The sequence below is a fragment of the Lethenteron reissneri genome, chromosome 26 (assembly GCF_015708825.2).
Source record: "Lethenteron reissneri isolate LAM-NWPU_2019-01 chromosome 26, ASM1570882v1, whole genome shotgun sequence".
In the NCBI taxonomy this organism is placed as follows: Eukaryota; Metazoa; Chordata; class Hyperoartia; order Petromyzontiformes; family Petromyzontidae; genus Lethenteron; species Lethenteron reissneri.
The window spans coordinates 6845377-6864343 of record NC_083804.1 but is presented as its reverse complement, the minus strand read 5'-3'; the positions used below and the strand labels follow the sequence as shown (position 1 = coordinate 6864343).

The window sequence follows — 18967 nt, the reverse complement described above, 5'->3', positions numbered from 1 at the left end:
ACATTCAAATATTCTGCTTAAAAAAAAAAGCTACATTTATCGCGCAATGAACCCACGAAAAACGTATACATTAACAGCACAAAAACAAACATTCGTTCAGTTTCATTCAAGTCTCCATTTATTGGAAATGCAAAGAAACTACATCACTTAGCTGGTGTAGTCAAACGCCTCCTCATTGGAGCCCAACCACCACTTCTGACATTATATTCGTTGAGTGTAAATCTCCACGTTCTCATACCCACTCCTATGCTGAGTGTAGTTACCAGATAATGAAAGCCAAACATTAAGAGCTTCTTGTACCTTAATACTCCGGACACAGGCTATGTGCTAGACTGCAAAATAAACTACAAAACCCATACTGATTAGGAGCATTGAATTCAGTATTGTGAAATGTCGTACATCGTGATATCATTCAGCGTTAGAGTCGTGCCAATTGGGATGTCCGCTTCATTGTTTGTGAAGTAGGTACAACCGGTGACAGTCGAAGCCACGGTGCTTTCTGCCAGCCAGACGTACCGCTCGTATTGAAGCTTCCGATGCGATTACGAGAAAAAGGTATCGATAGCCAGCAACATGCACCATGTCTGATGCGGCAAAGGGAGTTAATGAAAAATTCACTGGCACACCGCCCAATTCAAGTGACCTCCCAAAGACCACAACTGGCATGTGGGCATACAAAAAAAACCTACATCAGACCACGACTCCGGCTTTAATGCTGCCCCACGAGGTGCTTGCACTGATAATCCATCTGGCGTTTTTTGCAATACAACAGATCCACTTCACAAACGTCACATTCTGTCCGAGTTCAACCAAGGTGCAAAGTTGTGGAATGCTCTAGTATCCGTAGGCATGAATATAACGCTTGTGCGTACTCAAAAAAAGAAAGGACAACCAATATCTGCAAGTGCTTTAACAAATCCTTCAACCCACTCCCCGTGCCCCTCGCCCCGGCAAATCTTCCCGCCCACTCGCCTTCGCTGCGTACCTCGCTTTGTGACCGCAACGTCTCAAAAGTCGCTCGTTAAATCGGAGACCTCCCGTTAAAAACACGTGTTCTGATGATTTTAATGGAAAGTCACGCGTGCGCGCAAACCGATAGCATCTCGCAAGAGTGTAATCTACACAGTATCACGTGAGCAGCAGCAGCAGCGGGTCATGCCTCGAGCTAAAAAGCAACGGCATGAATGTAGGGTGCCGTAACCGCCTCCACACCGGGTGGCTTGTGCGAACACGTCAGTATTAGGCGTCAAGTGCAAAGCTGTTTCCTGTCGCTTGTATACATGCAGAACACACGGACGGTATTCAATTACTCTTCAGGGACCACAACAACTTGAGATTATTATATTTTTTGTTAGCTACTACAGTTCTCGTGGTGACATTGCCTCCGTGTTTAATAGCGTCTCTCTATTCGGCACGCAGTCACCCCCTTGAATTATGGCTACAATTTTGGCACGGTAACCTTTTGTTTGTAAAATTCATATCCGATGCAAGAAAAAATTATAACCACAAATTTTTTTTCACGAAATAAGGCGAGGTTGTTCCCACCGACCCTGCCGCCACCAACCCGCCCCGCTCCGTCCGCTATGTACGGCATCCATGCAAGGAAATAAAGGACGTGCGGTTTTCTACAGCCATTTCCAAGATTTCGCAGACGTCATTCAAATTCATGAATCCCGTGCCCCCCAACCGTGACCTCCCGTGACAAAATCGTAGCCTTATTAAAAAAAAAAATGGATGAAAATGTACAAACGCCAAAACGTTGGACCTCTTTAACGACTTGCGAATCCAGCGGGGCCAATGCCACAAACGTCTGGGAAAATCTATGCCGCCCACCGCACGCCAACTCAAGAGGGGAGGAACACGAGACTGAAAAAGCTGCAACTCGCATTTTTTACAAAACGTCAAGGTGTCCGTTGTCGCGATTCGTCAATATTCGTTCATCACTGCAGCCCAAATCGTCGAAGTGACAGTGCAATTCAATTACGACGACTTGAAATGTAAGTGAAGCCCACACCCGACACTCAAAAGATTCTTTCTCCTTCAGGAAAGGAGTCGAATGCACTATGCTAACTTCGGCATACGCGTAAGTACTGTACTCGGCATGTGTGCACGTATTTATTAAATACAAATTCATTCATATACAGAGAACCATGTAAAAGTACACAATTGTATATATAGTGTTTGTATACACATACAGACTGTATTTCTGTGTGCATACTTAAAAAAATTAAATGACATTGGCCATTACATGATCATTAGGAGGCCTCTCTCTAGGCGACAAAAAACACTAACTGAAGGTAACGTCATCCAAAGTAAATCCATGCGTAACGCTGGATGAGTGCAGATCAATGAGCCCATCGCTGACACCGAGAGACGAGAAGTGACCGAGTTACTCAGCGGGACTTGCATGCCCCTTTTTCCACTGGCACATCTGAGCCAAGCCAGCATGTGGCCCTCACGGTACCGGTCTGTTTTCCCACTGGCTATTTGCGAGCCAGAGCCAGAACCAAACCGTGACAACTGGCCTCACAAGACAGGGGTCGTGCCGGGCCAGGGGTCAATCGTTGAACATTAACGGACCCGACGCAACCTACGTTCGTTGCACGCGACATCAAGCACCACGGCTGCACGGGGGCTGTGCCGAGTCAGATTGGCATGGCTCAGTTGTAGAGTGAAAATGAGGTGTTGCCCAATTCAAAGCAATGAACCAGCAGTGCTGAGATCTTGGGTTTGAATCCTGGGTTCAGCCACCTGTGACTAGAACCAAGTGCTCAAGTTCTGCTACTTGATGGTTTCAGAATGAGTCACCAATGACTGCACAATATTTACGCTTATTACATTTGGTTCGTTTTCGTTACTTAATTTGGTACATTTCACCTCGGAGAACTATTTTGGTTTTATTTATGTGAAAGACGCTCTTTGCAGGGTATCCTATTTTTGATAAAGAGGACAATTTAGGCAACGTCAGAAGTAGGGCCCGATCTCTGGCACGACGTTACACTGCTTGCTCGTAAAGTTGCCTCGGCGCAATGGCGACAACAAAATTAAACACGATCGTGGGTCACAAATAAATAAAACGCACAATAAATGATGGCAGCCTCCAAGCGTCATCACTGCACCACGCCTCACACCAAACTCCCGATCATTACCCACAGTGTAGATCAATACATGGTGAAGGTGGAGGGAAACTAAACCATTTTAAAAATCAAAAATGCAACTATTCACTCAAGAAAATCTCACAGAGTCTCTGGACAATTTTTTTTCAGGAAGTTCCTGCACTGGGATGGTTGGACAATGACATTAATGAATGTCTCCTTGTCGGAGGAAAAGTGTCCAGAGAAAACCCACCACGCAATATGGGGGGGGGGGGATGGTAAATCTCAGCACTGCCATCTCCTGGCGATCTTACGGCCCCCATTGCCCACAAACAACTGGGCAGGCCCTGGTGGTCGCTTTCCAAGTACAAAGCAGGGGGGGGGGGGTTCCCAATCTCAGTGGAGGCTTGAAAAGATCATTCCCTTTCCTTGAAGCTTGATCGATGTAATCAAGAATAACTGAAGAGTCATTTGAGTTGCACGCACACGCTTCATTTGCACCATCAGCCATTGTTTATCCACTTCTGAATGAAGGCCTCACCACTATGTTACCCATCTCTCATGGCTCTGTGACACAATCCGTGCTACAACCCATCTCACTCATGCACATGAATGTATCTCATGCCGCCGTCTCTAAATGGTCATCCGCTCGGACACATTCGCTCTTTTGACTGCCATTCCATCACCAGTTTCTTCCAATCATCGTTAATTCTGGTGATGTGTGCTGCCCAAGCAGACTCTTCTCAACAGTTACACTATGGACATCTCTAATTTGCGTTTGTTACACGATCCAAGTATCCCCCCCCCCCTTTGTGTTATTCCCAGCTGATCATTGAACTATAAAGGGACATGCACGAAGGACCAGGATTTCACCTAAATGGTGCATTTATTAACAAAATAAAGTAAAAAAAAATGTAATAATACCCTAATCTGGCAGATGCTTGTGGAATGCGGTATTTATTTAAATGTGCCCTTTTTTTACGTAAAAATATTACGCCGTGCTAGTCTTCAGAGAAACCACAAAGGGGCACTAGGCAGGCTTTTGATATAAACAGAGGTGGTGCAATGCATGTTAAGCTATACCAAAATCTGCCGCCGAGCTTTCATTAGCCTGACAGATTACTCGTGGGAAGCACCGTTGACATTCCACGGCGAGTGCCGCCCCAAGCATGCGAAACTCCATTCACGGTGCGAGACCCTTTTCCAGGAAGGGTCTCGCCAAGTTGCTTGCAGTAGGGGGGCGACGATTGCCACGTTTTTCCCAAATTGACGAATTTGCGAAGTAATTGTTTAAACCTGGCAGATTTTGAGCCACGAAAGCGGCGCACAATGGCGCAACTCTTACTTAAACGACACCACAGGATGTTAACCATCCACTGCGAAACAGGCGGCGCGCGGAGTATTTCACGGTTAAAACACCCTCGCTACCAACTAGGGCAGCATTCTGGATTCAAACTGCAAACCTCTGCAACAAGCATCGGATGCCCTTATGACTGGGCCACATCAGTTATAGCGAACGGGAGTGGCAAAGCAGTGCTTAACTGAATCGGCTGATTTGAATATATCTTTTGGGGATGGGGGTTAATTGCCATCATTTATACGAACTGCACGTACAAAACGTTCAAATGACATTTTGTCCATTCAAACTGGTGGAGTGGTGCTGGAGGAGTTCTCCAGACATACAAACATAATACAAATTAGCTGCTTATTGTGAAGATGTGGCTACAATAATAGGTATGCACTCGGCATGGAAATCATTCCCCTCCACTTGGCGATTGTATCGATTGTCAGGTCAGGACAAAGGATCACGATTCAATGATGCAATCTACAAAAAAATATAATATTGCAGTGTACGGTAGCACCTCTAGTGCAGTGTTCTTCACCATTTGTCAGAGGGGGCCCAGTTTCGCCGATAAGACATCAGTGTGAGGGCCACCACACATTTTCAACCGTTGGGGTGTGACAGCACGATGATGGGGGTTGCTTTCACATCTGCGTATTGTCGGGGGCCATGCTAAAGGCCATCAGGGGCCCGCGGACCTTACGATGAAGATCACCGCTCTAAGTGCCTGCAAGCAAGATGTAAACGTCGATAACTACAGCACATGATTTGACACGTGTAACGCGAGCTTGACGGTCGATATTAAATCGATGATTTGATGCATCGATGCACCAGATCCAGGGTGGAGATTTGTCTCTTGTGGTGATCTGGCGGCCACGAGTAGATGCAGCGGTCGCGACAACTCGTTACAAGGTATACGGAAAGAAAATTAATCCATTCTACATGCATGATTCTATCATTGTATCATGAGGCTGGTGAACCCCTGCGTTATCACAACCTTAGTAACCCGAGACTACTTAACATTCAACGGACGTCCCTCCCAAAGGAGTCCCATCACCCATTCGGGGAAAACATGAGGACCGTAATTTTAACACTTAGAAAGTCAGGAACATGGCAAAGCAACGCTACGTAGGGTCAGTTCCAGTGAACACCGACAGCCTTACCCGACTGCACAAACACCGAGTATGCATTGTGGCTAGCTTGCGTGTGGCGTTTAGTTTGAAGCCAGACATGTTTAATCACTTTAAAGAAAACACGGGGCTTTCATCACCTGGTTTAAACCCGACTTTCATAGGCAGCCGTCGTCAAGCTCAAATCCCTTCATTATAGAACGGCGCGTTGTCAATGGCCACCGTCAGAAAGCAAAAATGGGGCTTTAGTCGCCAAACCACGAGCCTGCATTTCATTAGGTGGCCGTTGACATGCTCCCAATTAGTCAATGCAGAAAGCTGTTGACCATCACTGGAAATAAAATAAAAACAACTTGGCTTGAGCCACTTAAGGTTTAGCCCGTTTATTTTAGGGCGGCCACCCGCTATACAGTGACGAATTGGTGAGCGTGCAGACGCCCCGCCGTACAGAAGGTGCCCAATTTTTCTCATCAGCATTTTTCTTTACTTTTGTACACGGCAAGTTATTATTACACGGTAATGTGGCAAAGTGGCGCTGTGATTAGAATGCAGCACTCGCGAGCAAACGTTTAAAAACGTACATTACGTTTGCAGTAAGTCAACACAATGATTGTTCCTAGAGATAGACTGTCCTCTGGCATAGGAACGTACAACTCCCACTGTGACTCAGTGTTCACCAGCAGAGATGAGCGCCAACCAAATGCTTGTTTGAGTAAGGAGAGTACTTTGACTTTACTCACGACTCGAGTAAATCGATGCCAATGAACCGATCTAAATACAGCCTTCATTGTATTATCAACTACAGACGCACCCGCTTTACACAACCATAAAATAATCGCGCAACAAGAGCGTGCACCCCCAAACATTACGTAAACGTTTCGAACGTTAACAAATTTGAGCCGCTATTCTGTTGCGTAAAAGAAAAAAATATATACAAGGTTATTTTTTTTAAAGGTAAAACTAAGGCGTGGTTGCTGCAAGTAACCGTTACACGTTAATACCATCAAGGTAAATAGATGGCCATGTCACGTGTGATCCTGGCAATGTCGGTACTGGATTGGATTCAGACCTCAGTGTAATGTTACTCATGTTACTCAGTCTTGGTGTATACTCATGTTACTCAGTCTTCAGTGCATGCAAAAACGAGAGCATTGCAAGGTGCCTTCAAGGAAACCATATCATTCGCAGCATGTAAAACGAAAGTGTAATAGATATTAACCTACAATAATCCACCGTGGCTCAAGGTGTACGTTGCCTCTTTCAGTGAAGACATTTAACGATTTTTTTTTTTACTTAAACATGGTACCGAGAGAGAAACGCACACGGGGAAAAAGTGAACAGAGAAACTAATGAACTTAAGCGAGCGTTTTCACCACAGGCGATGGAAGGCCAAACGTTTTCAGTATGATCTTAGCTATTTCACGTGGTAATCTAATTAATGATGGCACATCCAAATTATGTCAGATACCAGAAGCTAAGCAGGGTTTGAGCTTGAATTGTCTGGATGGGTGACCACCACACACAAACAGGTTGTCATAGGCCTTAGTGGGCAGTAGAGGGCAGTGCAGCACGCTGGTGAACTCGGGATGTGGTCAAATATCTCTCAGGACCTGCACAGGTATGGGGTGGCCCTTCTTCAGAAGTGGACTGACCAAAAGGCTGTACAAGTAGAATGAATGACCCATTAAATTCTACATTATGATGAAACCTTGTGCCACACGGGGACCGCTGCCACCGAGGGTGCACTTGGCTCGGCTGCAAGCACGGGCATTGGGATGGTCGAGAGGTGATGATATCAGGCGCTTTGAGATGCAGAGGCCCTTAAGTGCCCTACGGATGCAAATCCTTATCCATACTCGCCAGCTACAGTTTAAAGGCAAGAATTACGGGAGCAGGTGCGACCGCTGTGATGGTGTAACACACCGCCGAGACAAACCGATCATAATTCCTGTTCCATGCCAGCTCGCAGTGCCAAAGCAACGGCCTTGACGTGCGCAGCGCTCGAAAGCATCCGATGAATTTGTTCTCTCGTCCCCCCAAGTGGCGAGAAATTAAAGAATGTGCGAATTAGGTTAGTGCGATGAGGGACATGCTTCCTGGAAACTGATCCACATTTTTGAAGGAACAAAAGAAGACAATCTTATCGCATTCACCCTTGTGAATATCCGGCCTGGTGGTGCTGTAGTCAGAGGGTTTTTACTTGCAACAGGACGGTCGCGAGTTCAACTTGGCCCATTATTGTTCTGCCGGAGTCAGGAAAATTAATGACAAGCAGGTGCCAGGAAACACAATCCACATGATCCTTGAGTGGATTGTTCACACCCCCCCCCCGCCCCTATTGTTGAATGAAACTGAATGTAACACTGCATGGAACGAACCTGGAAAAGGTTCTCGCTGAGGATGGATTCAATTCAAAAACGTATTTTCAGCAAAGAGGAATTACATTTTGGGTTATCCAATGCCGGGCAATGGGACCCCGTGGCTCTCATGGGCTCCCACGCCCAGCCACTTACACTTATTGTTCCCAGGAAAATGATTGAAAGTGGGGTGAATGCAGGCATCCCGTGAAGTGCAGGCTGCAACCGCTGCAATGTTGTTTTCCACTTGTACAAAAATATATGAAATCCCCCATTGTTTTTCATATTGTGCTAACGGCATCACGGCATGTGATTTGAACCGCTCCCACTTTCCCGCATCGCATTCCAGCAGAACCAATGTGGTTTTTGTTATCAGTCGCATTCCAGCAGATTAAGTGCAAAACTAAATTGAATACGATAATTTTTTTAGTGCAGTCATTGGTGAGCAGACCGAGACCATCAAACCACTGCACTTGAGAACCCGGTTGACTCGCAGCTAAAATCTGGATTTGAAACCAGGATCTCAGCAGTGCCAGCTCAGCGCTCCGTGCTCCGAGCCACCACCTGGCCACCTCCTGCAGCGCTACTTTCCCAACGAACATTCCGGGGACGTGTATGATGCCCCTTCGCATCAGCGCACTGCTTTCGAGTGCTCGCAAGACGGCTCGGGGCGAAGTCAATAAAGGGTGGGGGGGGGGCAGTTGGTTCCGAATTACTTCTCCCCCAAAGAGGCGACAGGACCCTGAATACTGACACAAACTGCCTTACGTGGAATCCACAATTTGGACGTTGCTCTATCGCAGGGATGGGGGAAGCCCTTAACTTACAGAGGGCCGGACAGGACTTTCAAATACCTTTGGCAGGCAACCACACATTAACACGCACCTTATCATTAACCAACAAACACAAAAGCAGACGTGGGCATCAACCGAGGATAGATAGGCCCTTGAATTGACAGTAGTGACCAAGCATGCTAGTATTGTAAAACAGAATTACCTGGTCAAAAAATATTTCTCGGGTACCCGATTAGTGCAGCTAGGATGCTTACAATGATGAATAAATATCATTTGGCGGGCCATTGCAAAGTGGCAAGCCTCTTGGCCATGGGCACACGTGAAATTAAATGTAAGGTAGGTTCCTCGCCGCAGTGTGCATCTGATGAAAAGTCGGGCAGTGCACACATTCTTTGCGTCCAAAGTCGGGAGGCCACTACCCACAGTGCTGAGCTCCGGAAGCAGGGTGGGCCGCACAAGGCGACACCCACCCCAGAGTGTACTCGCCCACCCTCGGATGACAACGACCACGTACTAAAAGACGGGCGCACATGCAAAAGAACAACAGCTTTTTACGACACGCACACAAAAAACGTTCAGAAAGCTCGGCAAGAAATAGGTGATGGCCATTGTAATCTACAGGATTTCCTTTTTTGTTAAATAACAAACGCAAAGCAACAGGCCTACCAGCGACTGCCTGGTCAGTGAAATGCTGCACACCGCCAAAAGAACTGCATGGAAATGATAAAAATGTTCTCTGCAACTAAAGTGTGCACAATACTGCATCGCCTAGGTCGCTCATGTTCCTAACTCCAGAGTCTCTCTGCCTCTGCGATGTGTTTTAAGGGATCAAGAGCATTTCAGGTGTAGAAAAAAAGATCGGTAACAGTACAAAAAAAATTGCAAGAGCTCATCAAGCTACAAGGCTGATGATACCATTGCCTCCTTGCTTCTGTCAGATATATCAACTGTTGCGGTCAACAGAGCCAAAAGTTATGACTACTATTTGTTACTATTTTATTGATATAAAAAAATACAACTACCAAATAACTAACAGTAACACAAATCGTATGATATACTACCATCCTAATCTGCTGCCACTTCAATAGGATTTTTTTATAATAATAAATAAATATGAAACTCAGAGAGTGCGAGTCAGTAAACACGAGGACAAGACACACTGCAGCGTTGTCAAGTCGAATGGGCCGACTTGAAATAGCTCTTCTCGCGATTGCAGACACTGAAATGTTGCATTGCCCCCCCCCACCCCGGCCAAAAAACTACATACTTACTGTTCTGTTACGAAAAAAAACTAAAAAACACGATGCGGAATACTGTAACACGTATGCACATCACTGTGTTAAAAATCACAATGCGTAATTTGCCAATTGTTACAAACCAAAATTTTCTGCTGTTGGGCAACGATAATCACATTTCCTCAGTTACAATTGAGTTCGAAACTTTTGATTTGAGAGTTGCAAACATACATGTGCAAGGCCAGTCAATTAATGAGAAAAATAGTTTTTTTTTTTCACCAACACACTTGTCGTATTTCTGTTTATTTCACACTTTATAGAGTGCCCTGCCATGACATTTATTTCCAAAAATAGGATATATATATTTTTTGGCACCGAAGCACATTAAAAGTGGCAAAAATACACAAGTGGTATATGCACCGGTGACTAAGTCTCACACGCGCGCGGGGGAAGGCGGGGGGGGGGGAAGGCAGACGCCCTAACTCAGGGGGTACGCAACCCTCACCACCGCCGCCGCTGACGACGGTAGGGGCCACGCCCCCCCACCTCAGTTTTTGGAGTTGTGCTCGACAACGTGAGTACTCTTCTCGGCTTGAGGGGGGAGCGGTTCGCTCCCATTGCCGACGCCCTCGGATTTCGCACGTTTCCTTTCGGGCTCCGAGTCGGCCGGAAGGCCCACGCCGTGAGAATTCGTGGCGGCGGCGGCGCGCTTGGACGCCAGCAGCGACGTAGGTTTGACCTCGGGCCGCCGCTCGCCACCTGCAGACAAACGACATCGCGCCGGCGTAGAGCCAGCCAGAGCAAGCGTCAAGAGTGAAGAATGTGCTGCCTCCTGACAAAACCCCACCACTTGGTGCTTCCCTTTAAAGGGAAATGGATTCAGCGTGTGTGTCATCCCCTCACCCCCCCTCACACCCCCCACCTAGCCCCCGTGTGCCGATCGCGTGTGGGCAGGGCTTAATTATCACCGAATGTTTTCTAGAATGCTGGTTTGACTTCCACTTGGGGCATGGGTCTAAAAAAATATTTAAACATTTTTATTTTATTCTATCAGGTAAGGCCCACTGAGCTATTTCGCTCTTTTTCAGAAGCGACCTGACTATCACAAATGATAGCTCAACGAAGTGGCTTATCACGTGGGAATTTCTAGCAGCCAAATACTCTAAATGCATGTTGATTCTAAATGTGGAGGGAAAAACTGGAGGACCCGGAGAAAAAAACCACGCAACCACGGGGAGATCACGCAACCTCCAAATATACAGGCGTCAGGATCGGAATCGAACCCACGACGTCCTGTATACCAGGCGAGGCAGTTAACATCTCGCCACCGAGAGGGACACTGGTTGCGCTCTACTGGGTGTGGAAATATTTATCCGACGTCTTGACCATAGACAGACCCGCCTGAAATGTTGGTTGTTTGGCAAGGTAAAGAATGCATTTAGCATGTACCCCCAACAGAGGGGGCTGCAATCCCCAAAAAAATGCTGCTTGCAAAGTGCAATGTTTGTTGATGTCCTCTTGTGCGGCATGCAGTTTGTCAGGCTTCTGCCACATTGTCACAACATTGTGCATTGAAATTTCGCGTGAAACTGGCCACTATACGAATCTAATGAACACGTAAAGAAGACTCCAGAAATGCGAAATATTACAAAAGCATCCTTTCAGCACATTGTAAGTACTGAAGAACCCATGGTGCTTGTGTAATGCTCTTGCTAGACAAACCCAGTAGCATGTCAGTCGCACACTGTTGATGAAACTCAAGATTCGTTAAAACTGATCCACAACTTGCCAATGGAAAACAATTGCCGATGCAAAAAATTGGTTCAGAAGTCCTAGTTGTCAAATTGTTATTTTATGTGAGCAATGAAAAAATGCACTTATATTTATTGTATGCACAATCTGTCGCAACGGTGCAGAATATTGGTTAAAAAATTATAGAGATGTAGAATTTGCATTTATATGGAATTCAAATACTGCTGTATCTCTCTAAATACAAGTGTGATGATTCCCTTAGTCTCTAGCAAAAATAAAACCACGTAGATAAACATTATGTTTTTCATGTCCACAAAAACAAAAATCATCTCCTAGCGGGTAAAAATAGTTTAAGGCCTAAATCTGGTTTCAACGCTTGTTGCGATTAGCATTCAGTGTGTGCACAGAACCAGCTATATAGATAAAAGTATGGGCATATTAAATTCCACTGAACAAAATCAACTAATTACCAATGTAAGAAATAGGATACATATCAGAGATATAATGTAGCATGTTAAACCAGGCAAGTAATTATCATGTCCATGATTAAATCTTTGCACACAGCAATAAGAATCACGTTCACACACAATGTGCCGTTGGGCTTGTCGCACGCCCTAATGGAATTGTTTTATAAGCTGCATCATCTTGCAGAGAGAAATACAAATTATTTACAATTCACGTACTGTGTGATTAAGGTGTGAAGAACTTCTATTTGTTTAATGAGAAGTGAATAATTGTTTTCACTTAATTATTCTATTCACTCACTATTCGTACGCACAAAATTATCTGTCAGGAGAATGTAAATGCAGCATAGCAGGCTTAATGTTTCCTAGCTGAGTGGAGGGCTCATTATGTTTATCCATAATTGCATTGCATATGCATAAACATCGGAGAGAGCCCCCCCTCTTGTATTTGGTCTACTCTTCCACGCTTGTCAGAGGTCTTCGAAGCGTTCGGAGCGCCACAACTTTAGCCAACACTCTTCCTGCCGATCAACTTACAAATAAGACAATTACTATACCGTGATTTTGCTGAAACTGGGAGATGGATGAGGCATGGGACCCATTGTGGTGGACGCTGCTGCTGCCTGGGCCCTGCTGCTGCTGTTGGCTGTGAGGTGTCTGCGTCACCACAGCCACTCCCTGCGACACCGGCACGGCCACACGGCCGCCAGCATCGCTGCTCCCCGCATCATGCGCACACCCCACGCCGCCCAGCGAGCCGACCGTAGGCCCCTGCAACAGGGCATTCTGGGAAGGCTGCACGACTGCCACCACTTGCCCCGCGGGATTGTGGGAAGGCGGTACAACTTGAATAACGCCCCCATGGGGGGCGATCGCCACGAACGGCTTTGATTCCGTCTCATCTACAAAGAGAGAAAGTGAGAGGGACCGTGATGACCCCGCTCGATGAAGCAGAACTGGACGCACATGAATTAAAGCATGTGGGTCCCCAAATGGCACAACTCGCAACACACCAAGGTACCTCTGCTGGGAGTTCACCAATTGATCTCCGTTCGTATACAATTTGTCGCATGCCACAAAGTGGCCAGTTATTGCTAAACACATTCGACGCGATTCAAATTGCACTTGCATGTAAATGAGTCGCCCCGCAGGACGAAGAGATCGACGATTGAAATTGATCAGTGTTTTCTGTCGAAAGTACTTGAGCAATCATCAGGCGTGCGAAGCACATGAATGGCAATTTACATTCAAACGGAGTTAAACTCCGACAGCCGACGGAGGGTCGCAAGAGGTGGATCAACAGTTTATTTATTTATTTAATTTCCGTGGCTTAAATTTAATTTCGACGATGCGCTTTCTTTTAGACATTGTGACACAATTGAAATTGAATGAGCGTACCCTTTTAGACAAGTTACATGAATTTGGTAGGAAAATAAGAATACAGGCATAAAATAAACTCATTGACTTTTGAGTTGCGATTGCGGTGCGCACCGATGTATCCCGATGACTGCGACGACCCTTTGTCAATTGCAGAAATGCCATAGGCAAAAGGCAGAACATTATCACGACACACACACATTTTTATTCCCGAAAATATAAAATACAAATTGCAATATCCTTGGGTCCTTCGGTGAAGTCACGTAGATAGGTTAAAATAAAATATATTTTTGTTATTTTCTTTGAACCTATCTACGTGACTTTACCGAAAGACCCAAGAATATGAATTCCTGCAGTCACGGAAGCTTTAAGTCAACAAATTGCAATGTCGCAGATTGAGACTCACGTGTCTTGCTCGCTTGGGAGGAGAACGCATGTGGAAATTATAATTATTGGTGTGCAATTAAAACATTCATAATAAAGGTTTTTGGTCGCGAAATCCAGCGTGTTAAACTAATTAAAACATTACATAAGCCGAAACAACTGGGGCGGCACTTGGTACGCTCTGCCCACTGCCTGCACGTGACCCGAGGCGCCGATTTTGGATCAGCACCCTCCTCCTGCCGAGATCACGCCACATTGGCGGCGCAGAAAACTGGGTCAGAGCCCAACGGAGGGCCGTTTGGCCCGTCCCACTTTGGTTATTGTTTGGTTGACTGGGTACCGCTTTTCTGCTCTCCACACATGGAAGACATAACCGCTCAACTGGCCTACTTTATCATCCGAGTAAATATCCATGACGATTTGTCCGGACGCGGCTCATCGACAGCAATAATTACATCCTGTGTGACATTTAGCGCTGTTCATGCTTTCCACGCAATGTTTTGAAAAGAAAACTGCACCCCTTTTGCTCTACCTCCGGAAAATCGAAATTCCAATACACACCTCGTAAGGTCACCCGAACAGTGCGATAAGCTGCGAGCAATTAATCAAGTGACGTGTCATTTTAAAATAGGCAGGCAAATCGTGAAACAATCTGGTGGCGGACAATAAAACACGCACGTGCGCACCGATTAACTACGGATGTGTTTGAAAGGAACACATCACAAGTATCACTGTAATCAAATTACCAAAAGGAATTTGCGGGTAATCTCATATTATTACTACACTATCAGTGTACACTATCAGTGTAGAAATAATGTACGGTACTTCTAAGCATCCTAGAGCAATCGTCCCAACACAGTCAACGCTCTCACCTTTCATATCTCCATCCTCCTCCCCTTGCGAAGCCTTGGGAATGCACCCGTTGGTCACACCGGGATAGGTGCACACGGAATTTGCGGAGACCAGGCTGGCAGGCGTCATTACCTGCAGCATGGAATTCTGGGAGATGGGCACCGCTGTGGTGAGCAGCACGGAATTTTGGGAAATGTGCAAAAGAGGCTTCTGGGAATGTGCGGAGTGGAGCGACATGACTTGGAGAACGGAATTCTTGGCGGCTTGTAATGAGGGTGATGCTGCATGCCGCACGGAATGCTGGGAGCTGGGTGCCGGCGTGGCTAATGCATAGCTGACGGGTTTGCTGACGACCGGCGGCAGCTGATGATGAACCACCAGAGGCGGGCTGGACACGGGGGATCCTGAAAAGCAAAGGCACCCGCAAAGTAATGCTGATCAAACTGTACGTAGGTGGTCATCATTATCATCATCGGCAGCAGCTATAATCAATTGACTACTGGACTGATCTTGGCTGCTGTGATGAAGGCCTCCCCCCCTCCCCCCCCACGCTGGCGCCATCACTCACGATTCTGCAATGTAACAATGGGCCAAGCGCTTACACAAAAGCCGATTTCATCAACGCTCCATCTCCATCGTCGACAATGGTGGTGGTGCACACCAGTAATCCAGCGCTTTCAAGAGGCCACAATGGTGTATAGCAGCCCAATCTGCTGGGCTGGGAGAACGTGGTATAGATTCGTGACCCATATGTGTGGACTTATGAATGATATTTTTCATTGTGTGTGTCGGTTTTCTCCGGGCGAGTATGTATAGTGAACTTCTTTCACACCATACGCAGCCCACCGTGCGAAACGGAGGTGCGTTAACCAACATGTTGTTCATTCCGCAGAACGTTCTTTTCAAAACATATTGAATGTTTGTTCAGAACGTTCTTTACAAAAACAAAACGAATAACCTAACGCCCTAAAGCGGGGCTTCTCCTGCCAGCAGGTAAAGGAGTCTTGGGGGACTCCTTTAGGCATTCCTGGATAAAGGACTTCATTACAATAATTATGAATTGACTATGGTACGTGGTGTTCTAAATCGTTTTTTGACAAATGTAAACAAGGAAAAATTATTTGACACGTAGTTCTTTCGCGACCAATGTTATTCATGATAGAGGCTTTTTGGGTAAGATCGCTTCGCAGCAATTGGCTGTTGGGTGGTGGCGGGTTAACAAGAGATTTGTACTGAAGCGATGTAACCCACAAAGACCTTTTTTATAAAGGCCAAAGAAAAGAGCCACACATATTTGTAGCTCATCAATTGGACTATGAGCTGGGGGGCACACAAGCCTTGACTTTATTAAATATCTTTTCAACGAAAGGGGATTGCAGTTTTCACCAGTGTGATTGAATTTATTTAAATGTACATTGGTGCGGCACCTGGACTTGCCATCAGGAACGCTCGTATTCCCAGCAGCCTCTCTCTTGTGCTGAACACGTGATTTGGTTAACAGTTTCTGCCGTATAAAACATCACCTCCAAAAAGCAGCCATCACTGGTTCGTACTGTGAGCGGCTTGGGTAATAATGAGCTTTCTAACACACCAAGATAAAGATCCCCCGTATAGCCTTCAACAGACTATAAGGGGCACGTGCTGTGAGCAAGCACCTATGAAGGTCGAAACGGTAAGCGAGGGCGTGGGTGGCCAGCACCACCCCTGGCTGCCTTTGTCTCCCTAGTAGTGATACTTACAAGCTGCACCAAGTACTCATGAGGCCGAGTCGACCTAGGGGATGCTCAAAACCGGTTCACTGATGTTGGCCATGAGCGGGAATCTAACTCAGATCACCGGGTTTGTAGTGGCACGCTAGCCGCTAAATTGCCGCTCCCCACTAACACACACACACCTACGCTATGGCTCATGTACCATTCTGCCTAAGGGGACATTTAATTACATACCATCGCACTGGGGGGCTCTGCTCCCGTAGCACCGCACTCTGGAAGCTACACACGTATGCGGTATTGACAGCATCTCATTAGCGATAATATGGGCGCATTTGAATGGCTTAGCGGGGGTGACAGCGATGCTCACCCTCCCATTATCACCCAGACCGAACACAATTCACACTGGACTGGTGGTCAGTGTGTGCTTTTGTTTGTCTGCCAGACTCGCTGCATCAGTACCCCCCCACACTGCTGTGTCTGGCTGTTTGTACAACCAGAAACGTGGTCTAAAAACTGCTTGTTAATGGCTCATAAGCAACAATTGAAGGGTTTAGTTGTAGCGCCACATCATCATCATTGTTGTCATTCTTCATCAATCCAATTCAATCCACTGCTATTAGGCCTCCTCAAGCCGACGCTATCTCTCATGATGCTGCGATCTTAATAATTCACTTAGGCACCTGCACAAGATCTGATTTCATCGCTTAATCTCCTTGGTGGACATCCTCTTGCGAACGTACAATTCCTTGGCTGCCACTGCATTGTTATTTTCGACCATTGACCGCCGTCCCTGCTCGCGACTCGTTCCAGCCAGCCCACTTGATTTTCTCAATACTGTAGTTTTAGCGATGGACTTCCCCTTCGTATGTTCTCTAATTGACGTGTTTCTATTTTTGTCCCCTAAATGTAATTCCAAGATGCTTCTGTGTGTAGTTTTCAACGTTTAGGTTTTGTTCCATTGCAGAACATATCCAACGTTAATGCAAACGAGTATAGTTGGCACAAGTGGCGTGTTGATATGCGTAGGGGTTTTTAGTGAGCAATCTTTCATTTGATAAATATTATAAGAACACATGCAGTGTGGTGAAATAACCCCCATGAGCCACGTGGCATGGGGAGGTGCTCATCCAGCAGTGGACTGACAAACTTGACATGTACATGCACCAGAAAACATACGTCCATATTTTTTTCGACAATATTCTCAGCAAAGCCTTCAGTATGCAGTTAAGTTGGAGTCTGTTAAAATGGGAAGCAACGCAACAACAACAACTGGAAGAAAATGCTCTCCGTAATTGGCCTTGCGTTGCTGTAATGTGATATTAACCCGTGGATAAATGCGGTATCAATAGAGGACATCGCCTACGAAAAATACCACACAGACGCAGATTGCAACGAATGTAAAGGTTGCTCATCTCTTGGGCGACTTTCAACTATTTTTTTTTTACGAGCGAACACATTGCATAATCCGCTCAACTCGTTAATTTGAAAAGGTTTCAAGCTCACATCCTTCCACGGTGGGGGGGGGGGGGTTGACGAAATTATCCAGGGCTAATCAAATTAGTTTCGTTCTGAAGCAAGGAGGTGAAAGAATGGATATGGCCCTCATGGGGCCAATGCACAAGGGAAGGAGGGGGGGGGGATTAAATACGCCATTTTGAACATTTCTGGAGTTTGACCCAGGAAATAACGTGCAATTAGGAGTAGTGTTAATATACAAAGGTTTTTCATCATTCTATCATCATATATTATCATAACCGATAAAAAAAATGTTGCTAAAAATATATTATGCCAGCATGTCTCAAACACTCAAGCGAGTCAACCTTGATTTGAAGCTTTCATGACTACAGGAATCCATACTCTTTGGCTCATTCGGTAAAGTCACGTAGGTTGAAATAAGTATAACCCGTAAAAACAAAGTTTATCACTCTAAATCCTTTATATGCGTGGCGGCTAGAGTCCTCTTGTCCTCTGGCTTGAGATGGCTGCCACCTATGGGTCAGATGATTGTCTGCAGTATTAAACAATTGGTAATTAAATATTTAATTTGTTTTCCCTAAACAGTGGGTTAAAAAACGACCGAAAGGTTTGCACGGTCGTAAGCAAGCAAGCAAGCACGCAAGCACGCAAGCACGCAAGCAAGCAAGCAAGCGAACTTAATATAAAGGATTTAAAAATACTCGATCACGACAATCGTCTTCGATTGCTTGCGTGGCGATCGAAACTTCGTGATCTATTCTTTTTTTCTACCTACGTGACTTTACCGATAGAACCAAAGAGTATACTCAAGCGAGTGTTGTGCAGCACAGTCCAGTTCCTGACCACGAAACACGCAGAAGGCCACGCAGCCTATTCCGCCCACGATCGACAAAGAATTACTATTCATAAGCCTGTGTGTTAAACTAATCTTATTATTGTTGACGATTACTCGTATGATACTGAAGATAGCGTGATAATGAAGGCAGTGGAGGCAGGG

General features: G+C 45.9%; 1 protein-coding gene across 1 annotated transcript in view; it reads right to left on the bottom strand.

Moving 5' to 3' along the window:
• Nucleotides 1-95: 95 nt before the first annotated feature.
• The window catches only part of LOC133347567 (forkhead box protein K2-like), a 56525-nt gene continuing 37653 nt past the window's right edge, over nucleotides 96-18967 (bottom strand). The window contains 3 exon segments of the mRNA XM_061559938.1: nucleotides 96-10712; nucleotides 12727-13071; nucleotides 14803-15186. Coding sequence (XP_061415922.1) covers nucleotides 10501-10712; nucleotides 12727-13071; nucleotides 14803-15186 — 941 coding nt within the window. The 3' untranslated portion in view covers nucleotides 96-10500.